Source organism: Python bivittatus, unplaced genomic scaffold (assembly GCF_059951505.1).
Source record: "Python bivittatus isolate LINGU-HERP-01145 unplaced genomic scaffold, Pbiv_v1 ctg000610_np1212, whole genome shotgun sequence".
NCBI lineage: Eukaryota > Metazoa > Chordata > Lepidosauria > Squamata > Pythonidae > Python > Python bivittatus.
In genome coordinates this window covers 56,305,602-56,332,914 of record NW_028277088.1, presented here as the reverse complement: position 1 = coordinate 56,332,914, position 27,313 = coordinate 56,305,602, and the positions used below count along the sequence as shown (strand labels likewise).

The following is a 27,313-nucleotide window of genomic DNA, read 5'->3' as shown; positions in this document are numbered from 1 at the left end:
AAGGAGCATTCAGAATTGAAGAAGTCCATAGATATTTACAAAACAGCATATTAACTTTCTGAAAATATTTTCCAGATATTTATATAGGAATTCTATGCAAAATATAAAGTATCCTGGGAATTACATTAATTTAAGAGTGTTTATCCTAACCTAAAGGGTCACGTTTAATCACTCCCATTTATCAATGTCTAGAGAAATCTATTTATATACCTTATTCATATTCAGTGTAATTATTTGAGAAATACTGTTTAGGATAAGAATACCTAAATATATGATAAATTCAATTTATCCTATAATCCTAAATTGTTGTTTTTTTAATGCCTTTGAGTCAATTTTTGGCTCCTGGTGACTACCTGAATTAGTCTACCTTTCTTGGCAAGGTTTTTTGGAAGTGGTTTGCCACTGCCTGCTTCCTAGGGCTGAGAGAGAGGGATTGGCCAAAGGTCACCCAGCTGGCTTTGTGCCTAAGGTGGGACTGGAACTCATACTCTTCCAGTTTCTAGCCTGACGTCTTAACCACTACACCCAACTGGCTCTCTTAGGATATGCCTAATTGAACATAAGATCCTCAGAGAATGTTTTAAAAGGTTAGTTGTGTACTGCAGTGCACTAGTGATAGTGGAAAATATTCTGCTTCCTATGATTTGGGAATGTTCTATATCTGTTGAATTTTGGCTTTTCATTCATAAGTTTGTTAATAGTTTTGGGAAAGGAAGTAAGGTTTAAAGAAGCGAATGTAATGTTGACCTATTCATGAAGAACTTGGATTTTTGCAGGTCTGTATTGTTATGATGGAAAAATATTGTTATTCTGGACTTAAGATGTTGGATTGAAAATGTGTGTTCACTCTCTACCTATGAACTGGCTGTTTATCAGTGTACACATTAAATAAGGTATAAAAATTTACATATAAGTTATTATATTCTTAAATATTACATGTTTCATTATGTATATTTTTCCTTTCATTATCTGTCTTCTGTATTTAAACTCTGTCATCTCTCCCTCCCTCTCTCTCTGTACATCATACATATACTCATGCATTATTTTTTAAAGGATATTTGATGAATTAGACATACATACCTTGTCATCATCTTCACAAGTCATCACATTGGAGAAGGGAATTTCAGCTTTAAACATTTTGCGACAGTGCATCAGCTGAACTAAGAGGTAACAAACAGTCTTGAACTTCATTCTTTTGGCAGGCTTTATGTCAGAGAGAATAAGCCCTGGAAATATCTGGAAAGATAATGTATATAAAGGCATGTTTAATTTTTTTTTATAAATGTATTATTTAAGAAGTCCAAAATGCATGGAAATCCATCATATACTATCATAATATAAGCTGTGATCTATCACAGAGGAGCCCTTGACAGCATTATATGTATGTCCAATTTAATCCTAACAGCAGCTCAGTTTAGATAATAACTGATCCAATAAGAATATTAATAATAATATAAATTAAATTATTAATAATATAATTTAAACTAGTAACGATAACAATAAAATGAGATAATAACTGGTCCAATAGTATTCACTAAGTTCTGTGGCTAACTGGAGAACTGAACCCAAATTAGTGATCATCAGGAATCAGAAGTATTATTCACAGACTGAAAGGAGTCATTCACTCCCACCAACTTTTACAGAAAAATACAAAATTGACTATAAAATCAATAATAGCAATTATGTCACTAAAGCCCCATATGAACCACAAAGTATAGTATAAATACATTTGTAATAACCTATCATATGTATATTCTGAATTGCTTAATATATCCAAGACCATGTTTTGCTGTGTTCACTAAACCTTGCCCTTTCCTCTGAAATCTAATCCCACATACAGAATCACGGTACCAGAGTTTGGAACACAATACAGCTCTCAACAAATTCAGATAAATTGCCTCTCTAACAGCTTTATAATCTCCTTGGACCAAATCTGAAGTTATAGGCTTTTTTTTTTTTTAGGCAATACACTGCACAGAGACATTTCCTCCTTTACTTTGCAGCTTGTTGTCCCAATGAAAATATATTGTGAAACTATCATTAGTTCTGAATAGGGGAAAGTTCCTATTTGTTGAGGTGGAAAGGACCCTTTTTATAGCTTTCTCACTATAATCTTCTTGCTCTATACCTTCTCATGAGAAACCAGACATAAGTGTTTATTCTTATAAGCACTTGAATTACTTGCATCATCATCATTATGATTTATTTAATTATTTGGTGCCTTTGAGTCAGTTCATGCTGTAATAGAACTATTCCTATTCAAAGAGGAAATATTTCTGCACAAACAATTTCAATTAACTATAAAATCCAATTATCCATTTGAATCCATTAGCTAAAACATTACCATTTGAGGTATTCCCTAACAGTGCTAACTTTCTGCATACGGATGGGATCAGGGCCAGGTTATGGAAATACATACATACATACATACATGCTGTAAAGGACATATTTGATTCTATCTATCTATCTACCTACCTAGCTACCTACCTACTCACACACAAACCCACACACACACTCTCCATAACCTGTTCTTGTAACTTTCCTGCAGATAGGACACGAAATCTAGTTTCCTAATTCTAGCATCACTGAAGTAAAGTTATAAAATTTATATAAATGTATAATGTGTCTTTGATTGCACATTCCTCAACATATAAACTCCACTAAATATTGCCAGGTCAGTGGGTATTCAATTGCATGCACTTTGTCTGAAATATACTTAACTTTCCAGCCCCATACCTCCAGGAACAAGTTTGGAACTGAAATATCTGTTATGGTAGATGACAAAACAATGATCATGATGGGATACCCATCACAGTTTCTAGTGTAATTTGCTATTAGTGGTTTTGAACAGATTACACATTACTGAATGCTGGACATTTAGCTCAAACGTCAAATACACCAACTGTTCTTTAGGGCACTTGCAAATCATCTATTTTCTATATATTTATATAATGTCAATATATATGTGTGTGGCTGTGTGTATGAGACAGAGACAAGAATGCTTCAAAAAATGCCATAAATATATTTAACACCCCCCCCCCCGATATATGTAAAATCAACTGCATTCATCATTCATCATTTAGCAGTATTAAATTCTGTAGTTCAGACTGTCTAGGGACTTGTATATAAAAGCAAATCTTCCACTGTCTTTTTATTACATTGCTGAAAGGGCAGAAAAACCTGTACAGGGAAGATGAAAACCATAAAGGATAATCTTTTCACTTTAGCTACTCTGGTTCTTGTTCTGGGCACAACTGTCTATAACATAGAAATTTATGAAATAAAACTTTTTTTTTCTTTTAACCATGCTCATATCACAGGTTGTAGGGTCACCAATAGGGATGCCCTTTACTCTATTCTATTTTTTTTAATGTCCTAATTATCAGTAATCCAGAATTATATTTCTGTATTTCTGATCTTAGCTCTTGTCCTATTTTAACTCTCAGCCATGCCATAAAAACTAAAAAAGAAAAAAGAAAGAAAAAGAGTAATTAAAGACAGGTATGATCACAGGGAGACAGGATGATCCATGATACATACCTACTATTGTTTTCTCCCTATTTGCAGACTGCTCCTGTTCAGTCATCAAAACGAATGAAAAATGTTACTGTTCCCAGAACTCAGGATTCATACAATCCTGTTATAACATTGTGAGGAGATGCAAAAGATGACAAACTAGTTTTCCAAATGTTCAGAACTTGTGCAAAAAAAGAAATTTAGTAGGTACAGCTTTTCTCACTTCAGTAGCACCTTGACAAGAAAAACTGCACCTGCTACAATCCCATTTTAGACACAGATGTTTAACATACAAAGCTCTTTTATTATGCCAGACAACTGGTTTACTTATATTAGTATCTTCTTTTTCATTAGCAGCAGTTCCCAAAAGCTCCAGGTTGAGGCCTTGTTCAGATTTGGCCTGAACCACAAGCAAAGCATGAAAAATATCTAGTACCATGTCTGAATAAAATGATCTGGGTATTTATTATTCCATTTTTTTCTAAAACTGTATTGCTCCTAAAATTAAAGCTTTATTTTACCTTCATGGACTTTGACACACATGAAGTCTGGGAGTACTTACACCAGCAGACCACATATGGTGCAGATTATTTGAGATCTGACTGAGATACAGCAAATTGTGCAAATGTGTCACAGTGGCTCACAAAAGATCTTCCAGTCCTTCTTTATCTACCAAGGACTGGCAAACTTAATGCGACTGCTAGTCAACAACACATTAATTCAGTAAGGGTGCAGAAATATGAATGCTTTGCCACTCTTATCATAACAGTATGGGCTTATACACGAGCTCAGTCATGTTTACTCTTCATCTTCCTCCACTGGTGTTACAGGTATTGCTTTTGTTGCTTCATCTCTGGAAGCTCCTGAGCCAAAGGACCCTTGAGACTGGCAAACAAAGGCCACTCTGGCGCTACACTGGCTCCAACACTTGGCCAGGCTCCTATCAGAACTGCTTGTCTGCAAGATTGCTGAGAAAATGCCTAAGCATCTTATGGAATTCATTGGATCAATAAGGCACATATAAGGAAGGACTATTTTAATCAACCCTCCCATCCTGCAGAGATGTGGGGAATCTCATATGAACCTGGAAGTGATCTGACCACAGCAAAGGACTCAAGGCAGTGTCCTTCATCTTCCGATCACATAAACGCTTTTCTGAAGAAAAACAAGATCTACTGTGTGTCCATTTGTGAGTCGGGCCCAGGATCAATGGGCTGCCATGGAGGCCAGGAACGCCTGAGTCTTTCCAAGCCTTTGCCCCTTCTATAGTGCCAGTTACAGATCTCTTTAATTACACTTCATGTGTGAATTGTCAGTTTGCACTATGCAATTTCTAATGTCACAATGCATTGGGTAAAATCCATCAGATGTATATGTAGGAAGTGACTGTTATTGAATTGAGGACCTACTGAATTTTTGCTCAATGAATTATTATAGAAAGTGGAATTTGAAGAAGACACTATGCCTTCTACAGACATTGCAAGCATATATTCTTTAGAGAAAACTCTATCAAGTGAGCTACACCTGAATGCATCCTTCCACAGCTCAGGATTTGCTCTGAAACATTAAAGCAAACTCTCTGTATATGGATCATGATTTGTAATGCAATGATAGGATTTGAGACTAATTTTTTTCACAACGTATGTGGCACAGATTGTAGTTTGCACATCATGTTTCAGTTTTTAAAATATAAGATGGAAATGTACAGTATCAGCATAAATTACATTAAATTAAATTAAAATTACAATTTTAGCTAACTGATGTTGATACAGTTTTTATTAATCTGTTGCATGATGCTATTTTACATTTAATGCTGATTTATTTTGAAGTATATATTTGCTGTATCATAGAAAAATGGAATATAAATGTCCAGATAAATAAATGTGCTCCACCATTACCTTATACCCCTTTTTTTTTTTTTAAAGGCACATATCCTTCCCCCATCTGTCTCTTTTGGCAGGCAACAGAGAGACAGCAGTTTAGAGTACAATCCAATGTCATGATGGTACATTATGTTTAATGTTATGATGGAGGGAACTGGCAGTTATTATTTCAGTTTGCCTAATGTTTGTATTCTGAATACTTAGATGTATCCTTGATTGAGATTTAAGCTGTCATTACTTCACTTTCAGAATGGGCTGATACAGGTTCTTCCTACTTTAGGTTTAATTAAAAAGGTGTTAAAGTACCAGTATCTATCACATTAAACCAGATACAATCAACCCTGATCGCTCTGAAGTGCACACAGATTAGGTTCTGTCTTATGTTGGTTTCTACCAAGAATAATTGCATTTTTTTTTAAATGATCAGAATGGTAATTTGATGTCCACCTCATAAAAGCCCTTCTTGCAATTGCTGATGATTCTAACAAAATAAGATGTGCTACCTCTTTGGAATTTGGATGCTGACAGGGAAATAAAATACTTAGAAGTTATGAATATTTTAGAATCTATCCTTATTTAAAGGTATAAACAATACATGAAAAAGCTTTCATGTGCTATTGCATTTACTCTTGGCTTAATAAGTCTGATAAGATAATGACAGAGCATGCTGTCAGTCCACATTTTGAGAAAGTTGGGTATATTCTTTAAATCCAAAGTATAACTATTTTACCTTTGAAATGAAACACATTTCTCACTATCTGCTGATGTTAACACTGATTTTCCTCTTGATGTCTTGCTGAAGCTAAATCTTACTACATCAAAAAGAACAATGCAGAGAGAATACAGAAATGTTACATATTTCAGGTTTTGGCCCTTGCGGGGAAGTAATATAATAATAAACTAGCACAAAATGCTAATGTGCAAACTAAGACTCTTGCATCTGGACCAAGATAAACAAAGAACAATTCCATTTTCAATCTTCAATACGCCCCCCCCCCCCACACACACAAATGCCCCTTGGGTTTTTAGAACTCCCATCTTAGTCAGTGCCCAAAGGGGATGGGATAGTACTGTAAAAACACATTTCTTTGGGAAGTTGTGATGATATAGCAATCCATATGTAAGTGCACAATAGGCATGAAAAGCTTTGATAAGTTAGAATGCACCAGCAAGTGACACAGTGACTGATCTACAGGCCCAAGGGAAAAGTCAGTTGATATACCAGTGAAGCATTTTTCCTGCCAGCTTGGCAGACACTCCACTGATGCATACCAGAGATCTAATGCTGTTAGCCAAGCTGTACAGGAACATCTGTCACTTTGATAGATCAATTACTGACACAGTAACAGGGAAGCTGCTGTTTGCTTTTATGCAAAGATGAGATGGTAACAGCAGCTCCCTGATGCATGGGGCATGCATTCCTTACAATTCAGTAAAAGTATAAGCATAGTGATTATACCTTATTTTACTTATGTACAAATCAATACAAGCTTTGACAATAAATAGATACAGACTTTTATAAGATAATTTATTTGAGTCACAAATTTATATGGTTTTACTTTTATCCACTCATTTCAAACAGAATGGGCTACCATTTTTTCAATTACATTTCTCCTTTTAAGGAATTTGTTATTTACTTCTAAAGCCATAATAATAATTATAATGGCTGTATCATCTATCTATCTATCTATCTATCTATCTATCTATCTGTCTGTCTGTCTGTCTGTCTGTCTGTCTGTCTGTCTGTCTGTCTATCTCAACAATATATATTTACCCACCTAAATTTTTATTAAGCTCTCTATTTATAGATATTTTTTCAAATATTTTAGCCTAAATATTTTAAATATTTTTGGCCTAAAAGGAAAAAAAAAGGAAACAACTAAAATATTTTACAGGGGAGAATCCTCAAGGAGGAATGGTGCAGGCCTTAGATTTTCCAGAATTCCCTATTTCTCTTGCTAATGGTTCCCTTATTTTTCCTTGCTAGTCTCTAACATCAGAAATGATAGCAGTTGAAGGAAAATATTATAGGGTCAGCTTCTAAGCTATGAATACAAGGTTGACAAGAGAGCTAAGTTAATTTAGCTCGTTCCCTTCATTAAAATTATCTCCACTGACATTTTAAAATATTTCACAGAATAACATAATTTGTCTTCAATCATAAAGTTTGTCCTCCTGTAGAGCAGTTTATTACAAAAAAGCACTATATAATAATGATACACATTAGGTTCTACATATAAAATGAGATCCTATAGTGAAGCTGATACCACCAACCAAGTATCCATGGCTATGGAAATGCAATAAATTGGCTTCACTATATAGAGTAAAGAAGTGACTTTATGAGTTGGTTTTTATGTTGCAACTGCCAGGAATCCAATATAGAATCTTAGGAAGGTCCAATGTTTTTCCCCATTGTTTCATCTTCTTTCATACTAGAAAGAAGGTGTATTAAGACAGGAGCAATACTTCTTTTGAAGTGATAGTGATAGTGATAGAACCTGTCTCTCTGGAAGCATTTCAAGTTGTTGTTGTTGTTGTTTAGTCGTTAAGTCGTGTCCGACTCTTCGTGACCCCATGAACCATATTGCGCCAGGACTTCCTGTCCTTCACTGCCTCCCTGAGTTTGCTCAGTTTCATGCTCATTGCTTCAGTGATGCTATCTAACCATCTCATCCTCTGCCGTCCTCTTCTCCTTTTGCCTTCAATCTTTCCCAGCATCAGGGTCTTCTTCAAAGAGATCTCTCTTCGCATTAGGTGACCAAAGTATCTGAGCTTGAGCTTCATTATCGATCCTTCCAATGAGCAATCAGGGTTGATTTCCTTTAAGACTGACTGGTTTGACCTCCTAGCAGTCCAGGGGACTCTCAAGAGTCTTCTCCAGCACCACAGTTCAAAGGCATCAATTCTTCGGCGCTCAGCCTTCTTTATGGTCCAGCTCTCACAGCCATACATTACTACTGGAAAAACCATAGCTTTGACTATGCGGATCTTTGTCGGCAAGGTGACGTCTCTGCTTTTTAATATGCTATCTAGGCTTGCCATAGCTTTCCTCCCAAGGAGCAAGCGTCTTTTAACTTCATGGCTGCAGTCTCCGTCTGCGGTGATCTTGGAGCCCAAATAAATGAAGTCTGTTACTGCTTCCATTTCTACCCCTTCTATTTGCCAGGAATTGATGGATCCAGATGCCATGATCTTAGTTTTTTTAATGTTGAGTTTCAAGCCAGCTTTTGCACTCTCCTCTTTCACCCTCATCAAGAGGCTCTTTAGTTCTTCTTCACTTTCTGCCATTAGGGTGGTATCGTCTGCATATCTGAGGTTGTTGATGATTCTCCCTGCAATCTTAATTCCGGCTTGTGATTCTTCCAGCCTGGCATTTCTCATGATGTAGTCTGCATATAAGTTAAATAAGCAGGGTGACAGTATACAGCCTTGTCGTACACCTTTCCCTATTTTGAACCAATCGGTTGTTCCATGACCAGTTCTAACTGTTGCTTCTTGGCCCGCATACAGATTTCTCAGGAGACAGGTAAGGTGGTCTGGTACTCCCATCTCTTTAAGAATTTGCCACAGTTTGTTGTGATCCACACAATCAAAGGCTTTTGCATAGTCAATGAAGCAGAGGTAGATATTTTTCTGGAACTCTCGTGCTTTCTCCATGATCCAGCGAATGTTGGCGATTTGACCTCTAGTTCCTCTGCCTCTTCGAAACCCAGCTTGTACATCTGGTAGTTCTCAGTTCATGTATTGCTGAAGCCTAGCTTGTAAGATTTTGAGCATAACCTTGCTAGCATGTGAAATGAGTGCAACTGTGCGATAGCTTGAGCATTCTTTGGCATTGCCCTTCTTTGGAATTGGAACATAAACTGACCTTTTCCAATCCCGTGGCCACTGTTGCGTTTTCCAAACTTGCTGGCATATTGAGTGCAGCACTTTAACACCATCGTCTTTTAGTATTTTAAATAACTCAGCTGGAATACTGACATCTCCACTAGCTTTGTTCTTAGCAATGCTTCCTAAGGCCCACTTGACTTCACTCTCTAGGATGTCTGGCTCAAGGTCAGTGACCACACCAGCATGGACATCAGGGACATTAAGATCTTTCTTGTATAGTTCTTCTGTGTATTCTTGCCACCTCTTCTTAATCTCTTCTGCTTCTGTTAGGTCCCTGCCTTTTTTGTCCTTTATCATGCCCATCTTTGCACTAAACGTTCCTTTCATATCTCCAATTTTCTTGTAGAGATCTCTAGTCTTCCCCATTCTATTGTTTTCCTCGATTTCTTTGCATTGTTCATTTAAGAAGGCCTTCTTATCTCTCCTTGCTATTCTCTGGAAATCTGCATTCAGTTGCTTATATCTTTCCCTTTCACCCTTGCTTTTCGCATTCCTTCTTTCCACAGCTATTTGTAAAGCCTCATCAGACAGCCATTTTGCTTTCTTGCATTTCTTTTTCTTTGGGATGGTTTTAGTTGCTGCCTCCTGTACAATGTTACGGACCTCCGTCCATAGTTCTTCAGGCACTCTGTCTACCAAATCTAACCCTCTAAATCTATTCATCACCTTCACTGTGTACTCACAAGGAATATGATCTAAGTCATACCTGAGTGGTCTAGTGATTTTCCCTACATTCTTCAATTTAAGCCTAAATTTTGCAGTAAAAACTCATGATCTGAGCCACAGTCAGCTCCTGGTCTTGTTTTTGCTGTCTGTATAGAGCTTCTCCATCTTTGGCTGCAAAGTATATAATCAATCTGGTTTCGGTATTGACCATCTGGTGATGTCCATGTGTAGAGTCGTCTCTTGTGTTGTTGGAAAAGAGTGTTTGCTATGACTAGCTTGTTCTCTTGACAGAACTCTATTAGCCTTTGCCCTGCTTCATTTTGTACTCCAAGGCCAAACTTGCCTGTTATTCCGATTACTCCTTGACTTCCTACTTTAGCATTCCAATCCCCTATGATGAAAAGGACATCTTTTTTTGGTGCTAGTTCTAGAAGGTGTTGTAGGTCTTCATAGAAGTGGTCAACTTCAGCTTCTTCGGCATCAGTGGTTGGGGCATAGACTTGGATTACTGTGATGTTGAATGGTTTGCCTTGGATACGCACTGAGATCATTCTGTCGTTTTTGAGGTTGTACCCCATTACTGCCTTTCCCACTCTCTTACTGACTATGAGTGCAACTCCATTTCTTCTAAGGGTTTCTTGCCCACAGTAGTAGATATAATGGTCACCCGAATTAAATTCACCCATTCCCATCCATTTCAGTTCGCTGATTCCCAAGATGTCGATGTTCAATCTTGTCATCTCATGTTTGACCACATCCAGCTTGCCTTGGTTCATAGATCTTACATTCCAGGTACCTATACAATATTGTTCTTTACAGCATCGGACCTTCTTTTCGCTTCCAGATACATCCACAGCTGAACATCCTTTCGGCTTTGGCCCAGCTGCTTCACTCTTTCTGGAGCTACTTGGAATTGCCCTCTGCTCTTCCCCAGTAGCATATTGGACACCTTCCGACCTGAGGGGCTCATCTTCCAGCATCATATCTTTTAGCCTTTTAACATTGTCCATGGGGTTTTCTTGGCAAGGATACTGGAGTGGGTTGCCATTTCCTTCTCCAGTGGACCACATTTTGTCAGAACTCTCTGTCATGACCTGTCCGTCTTGGGTGGCCCTGCACGGTATAGCTCATGGCTTCACTGAGTTATGCAAGCCCCTTCGCCACGACAAGGCAGTGATCCATGAAGGGGATCTCAAGTACAGTTAAATATTTATTTATTTACTTGTGAGTGTCTACTGTACTTTCTGTTTGCAAGGTAGAATGTACACACATATATAAGCAGCCTTCCTAAAGTTTACTAAGCACCTGAAAACTAAAAACAGAGAAATAATAACTTACTAAAATGATGTAAATAAAGTATAAAATAAATCAATAATTTATTTATAGTCTCAGACCAATTAAACATAGAAATATAGAATTTAAAATACAGAATTACCAATGAAACACAATAGAAAATTTAAAATACTCTGGTTGCTCTTCAGATGGCATAAATATTTCACCTTTTATTAAAAATAAAGAAACATCCAAGTACCCCTCCTCTGAGTTGCACATCACATTAAATTCATGTAACACAGTATGTCAAAAGCAAGCAAACCATATTAGGCTTTGCCTGAATTCAGTGTAAAAGAATCATGTTGCATGGCATATAGATATATAGAAGGGAGGTTAATTTCTGTATTTCCTCTGGAAACTGTTTAAAAATCTTAGGTTGAGACCCTAGCCCTAGTTGTTGTTACTGTTTCTTTAAGAACCTCCTCTGCCAACACTATCATCAATCCAGCCCTGGAAATTTCCTCTGTTGACCAGCAACTAGCTCTCCAGTAATTTAGTAATTCAGTAATTCAGTAATCTGAAGCTCAGTCACTTCCACTGACATTCTAACACTTGATCTGAACATGATATGCTGTGCATCACAAAGCTGGCTTTCATTGCCAACTGTTTCCCTGACCTATATAACTACCTATCTGCTTACTGTAGCTCACGTGGTCACTTCTCCCAGACAATAACAATTCAATTATGAACAAGCTCATTGCATTCTGTTACCATATGCCATAACTGATGCTTTTGGCATTTTTAATTCTTAAAATCAGGCATCTTAAAAAGGTAGGATAAGACAGAAAAATATGCACACAATATGAAATTTAGAAATACAACAATACAAAAATGATTGTAGAGAGAAAGAAAGATAAAGTTAATATTTTAAGGACACAATGAATGGGAGTAAATCAAAAAGCATAACCATGAGGTTCCTCTTACCCACAAAACAGAAAAAAATAAATAGCATACTTTTACCATTTCCTTTTTAGAAAAAAAAGAAAGTTGAAAAGTTCATAGTAAAAACAGATAAACTTTCCATTCTTGAATGCAACATTTCAGCACAAGCAACATTTCCAATTCAATCAGTTTATCACCTATTTATGATTTCACAATATAATCTAAGTGTGAGACAATTAAAAAATCTAATGAATTATTGGTAAAAATGAAGTGCAAACCTTTCTCCGATGAGATGGCACAATGAAAAAGGTTTCAATATTATGCTTCTTTAAGAAACTGTTCCTTTCATAGCCATACCCTGGCTCCACCTCATAGTCACCATTTAGGCACTCTAATGTGGTCTTTGTTATGTGCACTTTCCTAGGTACAAATAAAGAACAGTTGTTTAATACTATGATCCATTAGAAGCTAATAGGGGACCTCAAATGCAACCTTTTGCCACTGGTGAACTCTTTCTTCTGAAATGTAGGGAGATCTCTTGATGGAAGGCAAAGGCCCAGGTGTCCTGTTTCTCATGTTATTTTTCAACTATCAACAACACTTTCAAGATGTAGTCAAAGGTCTTTCACTTTGATGAATGCACACACTGCATCAAGCCATAGTTTAGTCTTCCCATGGTATGTGTATGTGTGTGTCTGTGTACAATCTTACTGGCCTACTTTACATGCCAGGGCATAAACTGTGATTTTTAACCAGACTAATTCGCTTATTGATGTAAACCAGTGTTTCTTAAAGTGGTCCAAGGACCCCTGGGGATCCCCCAAGACCCTCTCAGAGGCCCATGAAATCAAAATTATTTGCCAGATATTGAAGGTATTTGCAAAGATTTAAAACAATGCCACTCTTATTATTATTTTTTATTTGTTAAAAAAGTAGGTTTTTTCCCCATGAAAAATATTTTATTTATGTTAATATCTAATGGGTTTAACATTGTTATTTTTACATGATTCAATAAATAAATATTCTACAAATGCATCTATTTTATTTTTAATGTAATACATATAGATAAACATAAGCCATACAAACAAAAGCTCTTTTGGGGTCCTCCATAATTTTTAAAAGTAAGAAGGGGTCCTGAGAGCAAAAAATTTAAGAAACACTGATCTAAACAATAACTGAGAAAATCACATTACTGCTTAATGGAGTGTGAGAGCCCATATTCTTACCTGATTTGGCCCTGACACAAAAGGAATAAATGTTAATGTATATAAACTTATAATACTATGAAAATATAGGAAAATGCCTAGCATTTGACCGTATGTTTATATGAATGGAGCCAGCATGCTATTTGTGCTCCAAAATAAATAAATGACAAGCTTATTGAGACTTACCCAGGCAACCCTCCAGCCTCCATTACATTAGCAAGAGTCACGTCATTTGACCAAACATCATACTGCCATTTCCGGAGACCCAGAACTCCACAAAGAACCCTTCCAGTGTGCAAACCAACTCTCATATTGAGATCTACTTCGGTGGCTTCAGCTACTGATCTGAAATATACAGAATCAAACTATTATCTATTAAAAAATAGAGTATTTGTATTAACTTTTTTTTTTCCCCTCATAAAATCAGAAGTCTAAAAACTTCGGTGTTGTTACTACAAGTATTTCTCGGGTTACAACAGCAATTGGGACTGGAATTTCCATTGCTAAGCAAGGGAGTCATAAAGTGCAATGTCATGTGACCACATCATTTAACGACTGCAATCCCACAGTCCCAGGCGCATCATAACCCCAGGACTGTGTGGATCGTTAAGCAGGAAGACATGAGAGTTCCAGGCAAGCAGGCCAGTTGGTGTGTGGTTGCCATGGGAGAGGGATGACGGGCAGGTTCTCTGGAGTGCGGGCGGATGTGCAAGTGCCCCTCCCACAGGCAGGGACTACAGAGCATGGGTTGGTGCCCTGATGCCACAGGGAAAGTGTGTGGGCAGTGCTATGGAGCGCGGCTGGGTGAAAAAGCGGTGGGGGCAGGAGCAACTTGATCACCCAGATAACTGCGGGGACGCTGTGATGGCTGCAACTTTGCAGACCAGCTTCTTGTTATAAGAGTTATATGCTCTTATAACAAGAGCATAAGTCCCTCTTGTTCAGCTCCACTGTAACTTTGAACAGTCGCTGAATGTGTGCTAGTAACTCAAGGACTACCTATTTAGGTCTTTTGGAGTGGGCTACTATAATAAAATTTAGGAATAACAATAATAATAATAATTTGAAAAACCTTTATTAAAAATCGATTACATAAAATAATCAAAATAGATGTTTATGTTAATGTGTAATTTTACTCTTTACAAAAATACTTGGATCATTTCAACCAAACATGCCCTGTATTTGTTTTAAAAGACTCTCCAACAAAATTTAGAATCCAGTAAATCAATACCGAGTCAGTGTGTGGATGAAAAAAACCAAGGATAATATTGAAAAGTGCTATGATACATTTATGTTGATAAAGTTAATTAAGCTGTATTAGGTAAAATGAGCTGGATGATATATGCAGACATTATACAAAGTACTCAGTACAGTGGTACCTCTACTTACGAACTTAATCCGTTCTGTGACTCTGATCACAAGTCGAGTTGGTCGCAAGTCGAGGTAAATTTTCCCATAAGGTTCAATGTAAATACGGTTAATCCGTTCCACCCTCCGAATTTGGTCGCACCCTGAAGCAAATTTTCCCATAAGGTTCAATGTAATTACCGTTAATCCGTTCTGGCGTCCGCAGACCATGTGTCAGGGGCGGAAAAGCGCCCGCGCGCTGCATGGCGGGGTGGCAAAACGCCCGCATGCCGTGCGTCAGGGGTGGAAAAGCGCCCGCGCGCTGCGCGGCGGGGTGGCAAAACGCCCACGCGCCGTGCGTCAGGGGCAGAAAAACGCCCACGGACCACGTGTCAGGACGGAAAAATGGCCACGGACCACGTGTCAGGGTGGAAAAATGGCCATACCTCGAGGCGGAGTTCGCACATCGAGGTAAATGTTTGGGGCCGGAGCTGGTCGTATCTCGAAAATTTCATAAGTAGGGGTGTTCGTAAGTAGAGGTACCACTGTATAAGATTAAGTTCAATCCCTCTTCCTTAAGCCTGGGACGATGTCAGTTTTGCCTGAAAAGATTGGAATTTTCCTGAGCCCTGCCCTGTGGACTAGTTAAGAGATTTCATTGCATTGATTCAAAAAGGCAAGCCGCTGCTAAGGTGTTTATTTCTATGTATCCTATGGTGTTCAACAAGTCAGCTGAACCATAGAAAGGTACATTAGAAAGGAAGACAGGACTATTTTGAAGAGGATTTGAAAACACAGCTCATTGTATTAACTGGGTTTAAAGCTCTCCTAGAAAATAGACCTAGAGAATAGTACGAAGACATTTAAGTGAGTTCTATGGCTGAAATTATTGCCCTTGTCAACTCTCAAAAATTAATCTTTAGAAGTTTTTGTATGGTATTATTTCAACTATGAAAAATATATAGAATTTATAGCAAAAGCAAGGAAATGTATTACATTTCCCAATGTTTTTAGCTATTCAGTAAAAAGTTCTCACTCATTGAGCACATGTTAAAAGAAAATCATGATGTTTCTTGTGAGCTCCAAGAACTAGTCTCACATTCTTTAACACTGCTTTTATCACAGTATCATTTGTCTAAGTATAGTTGCAGGTTAGCAGGGGCCATCAACTAAAGCCTTTCGTTTTTAGGTGCAAAGCTCAATACACTAGCTGTGGTGAGAGTCACTGCCCCCAAGCAATGGAGAGCCGGATGTGAGATCCTCAATCCAATGCAATCATGTTGCACTCCAGAAATTGACAATGTTGCATTTACCCCCACACACCCTGTTTTTCAATAGATAACCCTAATCTGTTTTATTTAAAGTAAAACTCTTTCTGCTTAGTGTGCTTTTGAGAAGTATCTTGCCTATACAACTTTTGCAAATTCCTCTTTTAATTCCAGTCTGAGTGCACCTTTTAGCAGGGACATTTCTCTTAGCATTTTCTTCACAATCTTCCCTTTAGCTGTAAGTCACCTGGCAAAAATGCAACCAGGTAACATTCAAATAAAGTTATTTAACATTTCACTTGACTTTGTTCAAATTTTGCTGAAATTAATTAATTTTCAGACAGAGAGCACACAACTTCCATGCAGTCAATCCACTGACAGGTACTTGTTTATCTTGTATGTGATGCTCATTTACTCTATTTTCTTCTGCTAGGAAGTTTCATTATTTCCTAATGCATATTTTTCTTAGATTGCTATGACAGCTGACAAAAAATGGAATGTTCATATCAAAGGAAAATTGTAGAGACCACCTTGCTATATTTAAATGTAATAAACTACCATCTTATAAGTTTTGTATGGAACTAAGCAAACATGCCCCACAGAAAAACACTGTTACAAAGAATTGTTTTCAAAGGTAAAAATAAACTGACATAATTCATGAAAGGCCTCTTATCGCTCTTTCTCTCTTTCTGTGTTAGAATGAATATTAATTTTATGACAAGAATATTTCCTTATACTGTTCTTCTGGACAGAACTTTTCTATGAAACTTTAATCCTTAGGGCAGAGAAATCACAAACGCACAGCAATTCTCAGCCAGGTGAAAGTGGTAGAATTTCCAAAGCCCTGCTGTTTCTTGTTTATGAAAGTGAGCACTGGGTTTTTCGGAAGATGGGTTCAGTGGATCTTTGGCTTTTTAAACTTCCCCTTCCTGCTGAAACCCACTGTTCTCCCAAAGCAAAATTCTTGGGAAAATTTGGGTCTTTGGACCGAGAGGCTTTCACAACTAGAGACTTACAAAGCTGAATGCAGGCATCCAGTTACAGATGTTAGTTTTCCATTGGTTGAACACTTTCCACACAGTTTCTGTATTCAACAGCATTGGATAACTGAGAGAACTTCCAATTGCTTCTGCTCTGTCTCCTTTGCTCTTATTCACAAACTTGTCTCAAAATGATGATTAAATGGATTGGAAAAATTCTGCCTAAAATATGTTACATAAAAGCATGGAAAGAACTTACGTGATGGTGTCAATCATATCCAATCCCATTTCAACACAGCAATGAGCATGATCTGTTTTGGGCTGGGTCAATCCTGATACACAGTAGTAACAGTCACCTAGGATCTTTATCCTTCTGCAATGGTTTTCCTTTAATGGAAGGAAAGAGAAGGAAAGGAGAAAAATAAGTTTAATTGTAGCAAAATACACTTTTCTGTAATAACTAATATTATTAATTATCTAACACAATTTTCTTAATTGTATCACAGCCCATCTCTTTTATGAAGCCTCGGTTTACTATTTTAATGCTTCATTTTGAAACGAACAATCTCATTCTAAATAAGCTTACTCAGGATGCACAGAAGTGTCATGTGTTGTTAAATATCTGTTCCTGCACTTGTACGTATCTATACTCTGTTATTTTTTGTTTCCTCTGTTTTTTTTATAGTTTCTCTTTAGAAGAAAATTAAGTTGTGAGTTCCAAGGAACAGGACATATATAAAGGAGAATCTTGGCCCTGTTCAGTTTTGGAGTTGGAAACATCTTTTTTTTTTTTTGCTAAAGTTGGAAGTCTTTGCCATCAGTACAGCTTCTATATTCATGTCTCCTCCCACCAAGTCCCTATAATGCAGACATCCCACTTTACAAATAAAGCAAATATATAGAGAACAGCTACTGTTGCATATAAAGCTTGGTGACATGTAGGGATACCAGGTCTCAGTGCACACTGAATTTAACCTGTGATGCCCATGATTAACAAACCTAGCAATGAGCTAGAATCAATCAATGGATAACATCTGACTTCCACAGCAATGGCAAATTAATTGGTATAAGATAAATCAACCATTTCTAAGTAGATATACATTTTAGAGGATTGGGGTTGACTCTTTTAAGTTTGCTCCACTGAGGAGCAAGAAACTATTGCATTCTGCTAGCACATGGGCACGCATGATGGACTAAGATGGATGGGAACTTAAGAAACATCTGCTTAAGAATTTGGTTGATAGTCAATGTGAGTCCTTGACATTCTGATTGATAAGGACTTCATAATGAGAAAAATACCCAGCAAATTGCTATGTAGAAATATATAATAAATCTTCCTAAACATTCTCTATTGGAGGATGTACCAAAAACACACATTGCTGAAAGTTATGTTCAAAAAGGCCCAATTATGCAAAAGTTACAAATTTATGTTCTTAAAAGACTGCATTTGGAAAAACATACATAAAACATTAGAAAAATGTTCATATAAAATGTTCAAGGAATTTGTATACAAAAGCTCTGTGTATTAGACTGTTGAAAACCATAATCCTTCTTTTGGATTCTTTAGGTGGTCCAAATGTTGGTCAGTACCTACATGCTCTATTATAAAACTGATGAATAAAATATGAACTCTGATCTATCAAACTAGATCTACCAATCCATTCAGAATCACTTTTAAAAGGAGGCTACATATTCTTACTGATTCCAATCTGCCAACCTTTTTCTCCTTATTGTTGTATCTTGTCCCCCCACTCCTACCCCAACTGATATGAAAGCACTGTGGTTTATGTTAGTTTTGTTGATTAGTTTTTTAAGGCTTCTGATTCTGGCATGCTCCTCTTAGAACAAGCTAGAGCCCTTGGTTCATACAACAGAGTCCACAAGTACACAGCAATTAATAGATTCTTATTTGAAATCAGTTGCAGCAATGGAATTCATTGTTCATTTACTGATGATGCAGAATTTTGCCATCCAATCTCATGTAAATATGACTTCTTTCATTCAAAGTCCAAGGAGACAAGATCCAGTCACTCCAGTTATTCATTTCTTTCTTTCAATATCCTCTACCCCATTGTCTTTTTTTTCCTCTTTCTTACACATGTACATATGATTGAAGACATCGATATACAGAATTCATCCCTATTTTCTTCCATTCTCTATCAGTGTGTTGCCTTAGACCCTCTGCTTCTGTTCTAAATGCAGATCCATTCTAAATGTAGATCCCAGAGCTGTGGAAAGTCTCACCACTCTTTGCATTAGACAGCAGAGCAGCTGGCTATTGGGCTTAATTGCTGACTTGAAACCAGTGATGTGTGCTCTCTCTCTCTCTCTCTGCATCCATTTGTCCAGCCATCCAATCACTTTGCCAGTGCCCTGCTGCTTTCCCTCCACACAGCTATCTGCCAGTGGCCTGGACAGGGATGGACTGCCAGCTTTCCAAAGGCAATTGTACTAGGAAATCAGCAAACTGCAATGGATTGCTGAGAAAAAGGAAGAAGATTTACTGTTTTCTCCTTTCAGTTACTGAACAAGCAGGTTGTGGCAAGGGGAAAAGACTTTTTGTGGGGGGTTTTTCCCTTCCAGAATCCTGTTCAAAATCATAGTGAGAGGTTTAGCTAGTTTAAAGCCCTTGCCAGATAACAAAGTTTAAAATTCACTGTTTTTCCATGGATTGTAAAATGTCTAATATGCAGGGAGGTCAATGGGGAGCCAAGGGGAAAGATGGAAACAAACTTATTCTTTTTCTCTCAGCTACTTCCTCAGAACTGCTGGGCAGGAGACAAGATAAATGGCCCAGGCATGTGGACGAGGGATATGAAAGTAAAAGAGAGGGTGATAGGTATATATGAATATGAATCTATATAAGAGTGCATGCTTAGAGATGTGTGGCCCAACACCCAACTTAGAAGCTTACGCAGAAAAGATGGCCTATCCATAAATTTAAGCCATAGCTTCCCTACTGCAACAAGCCGACCTTCCAAAATAATCCCAGATATTGTGGGAACAGTGCCATTCTAGTGCTTTGCTTTTTTTCCCTTCTAATCCGTTCTCCAGATTCAAAACATCTTTTCTCCTAAAGAATTGTGTTGATAGGGTTCTTCTTGAGTTCCACAATCCACTGAAAATTTGGTCCAATATATAACAAAATTGTGACAGCTCAACATGTAATTATCTACAGTTGGATTATTGCACATTTGGAAAGGGAAAGGAGAAAACTGTTTAATTTTGGAACTTAAATTAGTAGATTCCATTATTTTAATGCATTGTTTAGCAAGTAATTCTATGGGAATATCAGTCTGAAAGGTTCTTGATGGCCCTTTAAGGAAGCAAGATAAACCATGCCTTTAAACAAAGAAGTCAGCCTCTTCTCCCAGCTCTCTTTTTGTTAGCTCACAGCCAGAACTGTGAAGTGAGCTGAGAGTTCAATACCGTCTCCAAGTATGTAACATATCTGTGCAGCTTCAGTGCCTTTCTTCTTGGCTGACATAGAATCTAATGATTATAGAAGCACAAGAGAGGAAAGTGAAGACAGACAATGATGGAGAAAAGGGTATTGTGGATTAGAGGATACAGGATTTAAACCCCATATGTTAAGGAGTAAATGTCCATAACCTGTAAATTAAGCAAATCAGCTGGAATGCCAGAAGGGAGATAAATGTTATATATACTTAAGGATGAGAATCACACGAGTAAGAAAAAACTAGGAAGAGCAAGAGAAATCAGAATGTGTTTGGTCTATTTCTATTTCCAATATATATACCCACCATGTATTATCTTTCACAATGAATAACTTTTTGCAGTGCACAGAAAAGGAACAAAAAATAGTAAATCAAGAAATTAAAGACATGGTATAAGAGAAAGGCTATAATTCATTTACATTAACATCATTCACTATACTTCTATCATTTATGAATACATACATGTATCTAAAGCTATTTTTATTGAACTATATCTTGTTCATTTTCTTCTAAAAATAAAAGTGGTGAAGAACTGGATACATTATCTCTTGTTTTATAATTTAACTGGATATATGTCTTATAGAAGACAAAAATGAATTTTCACTTGGAGTTGAGTCTATTCCAATAGACAAAACTATATGTAACTCAGGGTTGAACTGTGGAGTCCTTAGAGCTTTCTAAGCTTGGTTGTTTGCTGGCTGATGCTTCATTACCCAACTAGGTAACATGATCAGTGCTAGTGAGTGTGGGGTTTTCCCCCTGTTTATATACAGAAGGTTGCTCTGCCAGTGTTGGTGGGAGTATGGTTTTCTCCTTGGTAGTTCCTTGATTAGGGCATTGTTTTCTGCTTGATTGTTTGTCTCCTTGGTAGTTCCTTGATTAGGGTATTGTCTGCTGCTTGATTGTTTGTCTGATGTTAATCCCTGCTTATCTGGTGTAGGCTGCTGGAAAGGATGTGTTCTGGTCTTTTTGTTTTCTTCTTAGCTTTTTTTATTGTCTCTTTTGAATGGTGTGTAAATGTGGCTTATCTCTATGTGTCTATTGATGGCTGATTTGTCTGAATGCCAAGAATTCCAGAATTCCCTAGAGTTTTTGGATTCAGCTTGGTCTAGGATGTTCAGAGATTCCCAGTTGAAACTATGGTTGAGTCTGTCCGCGCGTGGTGGGATTAAGGAGCTTAGTCATGCTGGGCTTGTGTACTTTTGGGCATCCACAGAAGTGTGGGAGGATGGATCCACTGCTTTTTATGCGCCACTATTCTTCTTTTGTGATTTGGCCTTTCTTAGGTCATTGAGGATTCTCTTGATCAGATTGTCTAGTTTCCTAGGAAGGAAACAAAAGACTAGAACACCTAGTCAAGGAACTACCAAGGAGAAAACCACACCCCCACCAACATTATCAGGGCAAGCTACTGTACATAAACAGGGAGCAAACCCCACACTCACTACCACTTATCATGTTACCTAGTTGGGTAATGAAATGTCTACAAGCCAACAACCAAGCTCAGACAGCACCAAGGACTCCACAGTTGAGCCTATGCTTGCAATTAATTAAAACAATATCTGATAGCACATTACTATGAATGCCTATTCAGAAATCCTGTTTTCAATAGGGAAGTTCTCAGGAAGATCCATGACTGAGCTTTACAGTAGATACTCAGAATTATCAAGTATATGTTAGAACACATAATAGGAAAGCCGGAAACTGAGACAGATTTAGCACAGTCATACTCAGAACCCTACCAGATGTGTTTACCATTATGGCCTGCAAATTTTGTTTATTCTTTTTATTATTACTGTTAATAGTTCTCTTTCTCTCCCCGCTACTACTACTCTGTACAACAGTATTAATCCTTTGGCAAATGAAAGATAGCAGACTCTAGTATTATGGGACCGTGTTTATGATAAAAAAGGTTTCAGAAAAACTCTAATAATGCCTTTACTCCATGTTCTGATTCCAGAGTGATGATAAAATAAATAAATAAAAGCTTTAAATATCCCATTCTAAAACAACAGTGGAAAAACTGCTTAACACCTGCATATTCAGTTGTTTTTCTTAGGTCTTGATAAAAAAATAAAAGAGAGAGAATGTCAAGAAAAAATGTTATGCTGTCATGTAGTAGAATTTATGGGATTAGGCTACATTTTTGCATTCTTCATGTTAAAACAATGTTTACCTTTGGATTAAAGGGTTTAACAGGCTAATATGCATATTTGGAAATATATAAAAATAGCACTAGAGAGCTTCAATCAAGATCCCTGGCAGCAGACTCCTTAGACCCTGGGCAACCACAACAATTCCAGCTGAGGTAGAGAAAACAGCTGATCTGTTCATTACTGTTCTATAATAGTATAACTGTAGACGGCCAAGAAATGCTGAACCTTTGAAAGTCAGCAAGATCAAGTTATGGAAGAAAAAAATGAGACCCATAAAAGAGAGAGAGCAAGTGCGCGCTATAAAATGCATGAAGAAAAGAGCTATTTCATTGCCTCTCCAGAAACATCAATTGTCTTTGGCCCTCTCCAATTATCACATCACTAGCAGCCGCTGCATTAAGGGGGAAGATTGTGAGATTACTCCCCCCCCCGGGATTCTTTCCATCTCCTAGGGGTGAATTGGGTGCGGGGGGAGACCTGGAAGGGGTTTTCCCCTCAGATGGGTCCCCCAGGCACAAGCCCTGAGATGGGTAGCGGATTAGCGGAGCACGGCGGAGAGCGAATGTGGCGGAGAGTGGCAACACCGGGCAAGCGACGGGCGACAGACCTGGCTATCTCCGGTGTGGTGTTGGTGCGGGGCGACGGGCCCCATTGATCCCCGGAGCAGGGTGGGGTCGATGCGGCGGGCCCTGGGAAGCGCCGGTGTGTCGTGGCAAACCCATTGAGTTCTGGAGCGGCACAGAAAGTTTGGCCGGGTGGCGACCAGCGGCAAGCCTTTAGACTATTCGCCCCCTGTGGGGCGCAGCGAGCGGCAGGGAGCCCAGATGAACCGCAGCACAGCGTGGCAAGCTGCAGCAATCAACAGATGAACTCTGCTCGACACGGCATTTCCAACCCCAGGCCCAGTGGGCCCAACGACCCAACGGACTCCAGGCCTAGTAGGATCAGCAGGCCCCAACGAGCCTCGGACGGTGCGGCGAATTCCAGCAAGCCCCGATGCAAGGCTGCTGCCCAAATGTGGAGGAAGATCCCTTGGTTTGGAGGAACAGTGGGACAGCAGGGGGGGTGCCGGATGGCATCCCAATTGACTTTTGTTTCAAGAGGGGCAAATTGGGGCTCCAGGATCTAGCCACCCCTACGCAATCCCGCCCAGTGCCAGTGCAGAGCTGTGGGGTCCCTCCAGTGGGTATTTGGGACTCCCTCCTGGTAGTGAGAGTCTGGGGGGGAGTCTAGGCCCCCATCATAGTGATCACTGAGGAGGCGGCAGACCTGGCATGTATCACCGAGACCTGGCTAGGGCCCGAGGGGGGGTGCCCCTCTCGGAAATATGCCCAGCTGGGTTTATGGTGTGGCACCAGCCGAGATACCAGGGCAGGGGAGGAGGGGTGGCTGTTGTCATCCGAGACTCTCTAGTGGCCTTCAGGGGCATTGCTCTACAAGTTTCTGGCTGTGCGACACTGTTTCTTAGGTTGGGCGCCCGTGAACAGTTGGGAGTCCTGCTACTGTACCAGCCTCCCTGCTGCGTGGCAGCCTCCCTGCCTGAGATGCTGGAGGCCATCTCGGGGCTGGCGGTGGAGTTCCCCAGGCTTATGGTTCTGGGGGACTTCAACCTCCCATCCCTGGGACAGTCCTCGGAGGCAGCTCGGGAGTTCATGGCTACCATGGCAGCCATGGGCCTGTCTCAAATTGTGCGGGACCCAACCCGAGATAGTGGCCACATGCCGGATTTAGTTTTCTTGTCTGAGCAACGGCAAAGTGATCTGAAGGGAAATGTACAGCTTTCCCCGCTGTCATGGTCAGATCATATCCTGGTGACCCTGAGTTTCTCCTATGCCACCCCCCTCCGCAGGGAGACAGGACCCATGCGATTGGTCCACCCCCAGTGCCTGATGGACCCGTCAGGGTTTCAGAGGGAGCTGGGGGATATTCCCGTGGACCTGCTGCATGGTCCAGTGGAGGCCCTGGCTGGTGCTTGGAATAGAGAAGCAGCCGGGGCCTTGGACAGGATCGCGCCTTTGTGGCCTCTCTTGCCACGTCGGCCCCGACACTCCCCATGGTTTACGGAGGAGTTGAGGGTGCTGAAGAGGGTTAAGAGACGTCTAGAGCGCCACTGGAGAAAGACACGGACTGAATCCGACTGAACACGTTAGAGCCGCTATTAAGGCCTACATTGTGGTGATAAGGGCAGCGAAGTGTCAATACTTCTCCGCCCTTATTGCGTCTGCAGAGTGCCACCCAGCAGTCCTGTTTGGGATCACCAGGTCCCTCCTTGGTAAGGGGGATGTGGTGGTTCATTTGCAGGGCCGCATGGAGGAATTTGCAGACCACCTGCAGGATAAAATCGCTCAGATTCATTCCAAGTTGGACTCCGAGCGTGGTGCAGGGTCTGGGAAGATACCAGGGGATCATTCTCGCCTAGTTATCTAAGAACGGTTTGATCCTGTGGTTCCTGAGGAAGTGGACAGGATCCTCTGGACTGCGAGGACCACCACTTGTCATCTGGACCCATGCCCCTCCTGGCTGGTGAAAGCAGCTCGGGAGGTGACATGTGGTTGGATCCAGGCGATGGTTAATGCATCCTTGCAGGAGGGAGTGTTTCCAGCGCCCTTTAAAGAGGCGTTGGTGCATCCCCTCCTCAAGAAGCCCTCCCTGGATCCTACTGTACTGGACAACTTTCGTCCAGTCTCCCACCTCCCCTTCTTGGGGAAGGTGGTTGAGAAAGTGGTGGCTTCGCAGCTCCAAAGGGTCCTGGAGGAAACGGATTATCTGGACCCTTATCAGTCAGGTTTCAGGCCCGGCTATGGAATGGAAACGGCATTGGTCGCACTTATGGATGATCTCTGGCGGGAGTGGGATGGTGGAAGTGCGACCATCCTTGCTCTCCTTGATCTCTCAGCAGCGTTTGATACCGTCGACCACGGTATCCTATTGGGACGGCTCAGAGATATGGGGGTGGGCGGCACAGTTTTGTGCTGGTTCACCTCCTTTCTCCAGGGCCGATCCCAATCGGTGGTGATAGGGAGTGAGAGGTCCCATCCTCAGTCCCTCCATTGTGGGGTGCCACAGGGTTCGGTTCTCTCTCCACTCCTTTTCAACATCTATATGAAACCACTGGGTGAGATCATCTGTCATCATGGGATGAGGTATCATCAGTATGCTGATGATACTCAACTATATATCTCCATCCCTGGTGAGGTAAGTGATGCCGTGACCACCCTCTTGCGGTGCCTGGAGGCTGTAAGGGTCTGGATGGGGAACAACAGGCTCCACCTGAACCCTGGCAAGATGGAGTGGCTGTGGGTTAATGGCTCCTCTGTATCCGGGACGTTGTCATTGTTGGTCTTGGATGGGGTAGCACTGCCCCAGACAGACCCAGTGAGTAATTTGGGGGTCCTCCTGGACTCACGGCTCCTGCTCAAAGAGCAGGTGGCAGCTGTGGCCAGGAGGGTTTTTGCACAGCTTTGGGTTGTGCACCAGTTATGCCCTTTCCTGGATCGGAATGCCCTGCGAACAGTCACTCATGCCCTTGTTATCTCCCAGATAGACTACTGCAATGGGCTCTACATGGGGCTACCCTTGAAGAGTATCCGGAAGCTTCAGCTGGTCCAGAATGCGGCCGCGTGAGCAATTTTTGGGGCCCGAAGAAGGACCCATATAACACCTTTGTTCCGTGAGCTGCATTGGGTACCAGTTTGCTTCCGGGTCCAATTCAAGGTGTTGGTTATCACCTTTAAAGCCCTACATGGCATGGGACCAGGTTACCTGAAGGACCGCCTCGCTCCCACGATTTCAACCCGTCCCACCCGATCTCAGAGAGAAGGCATGCTCCAGATCCCCACAGTAAAAGAACTTCGATTAGTGGGGTCCAGAAGGCGGGCCTTCTCTGCTGTAGCCCCCACCCTTTGGAACATCTTGCCCCTGGGGGTGAGACAGGCCCCCTCACTCCAGGCCTTTCGGAGGGATTTGAAGACCTGGCTCTGCCATCTGGCCTGGGGCGGGGAGGGAGGATATCAAAAATGGGGTTGGCTGGCCCCTTAGCAGCCTGGTGTGGCCTCTATCGGCCTCTTGGATTTTTTAGCCTTTTTTATCTTTCTCTTTGTAACTTTGGTTTTATAATCTTTTAATTATGTATTGCCGATTTTAGTTTGTTGTAATCCGCCCAGAGTCCCCTGTTGTGGGGAGATGGGCGGGGACAAGTCAAATATATAATAATAATAATAACAACAACAACAACAACAATAATAATAATTATTATTATTATTTTCATCAAGCTGTAGAACAGGGGGATAAAAAAGACATGTTTTTTCCCCTTCCTTACTGATGAAAGACTAGTCTTTGATTTTGCACAAATATTACTGAGCCAGTTCACTAAAAGTAGATGAAAAAAATAAAAAATAAAAGCAGCAGAGACAGTAAATACCAAAGCCATAAACTCAAGAACAGAACACAACAGTAAAAATGTTTGGCTAATGGTCATCCAGTCTCCTGCAGCCAAGATTTGGTAGCTCTTAATATGATTTAAGGCAGGGGTCCCCAACCCCCGGTCCATGGACCGGTCCAGGTCCGTGGCCTGTTAGGAACCGGGCTGCACAGCAGGAGGTGAGCGGTGGGCGAGCAAGCGAAAACAGCCTCTCTCCATCACTCACATTACCACCTGAGCCCCACCTCCTGTCACATCAGTGGCGGCATTAGATTCTCATAGGAACGCGAACCCCACTGTGAACTGCGC

General features: G+C 40.2%; 1 protein-coding gene across 1 annotated transcript in view; it reads right to left on the bottom strand.

Annotated features, from left to right (window-relative positions):
* ADCY1 (adenylate cyclase 1) overlaps positions 1 to 27,313 on the bottom strand; it is a 177,758-nt gene that overhangs the window by 52,830 nt on the left and 97,615 nt on the right. The window contains exons 5-8 of the mRNA XM_088150071.1: positions 17,230 to 17,357; positions 13,562 to 13,720; positions 12,449 to 12,590; positions 1,081 to 1,236 (exon numbers count right to left, since the gene is read on the bottom strand). Of these exons, the coding sequence (XP_088006197.1) occupies positions 1,081 to 1,236; positions 12,449 to 12,590; positions 13,562 to 13,720; positions 17,230 to 17,357 (585 nt within the window). The remainder of the gene's footprint in view (positions 1 to 1,080; positions 1,237 to 12,448; positions 12,591 to 13,561; positions 13,721 to 17,229; positions 17,358 to 27,313) is intronic.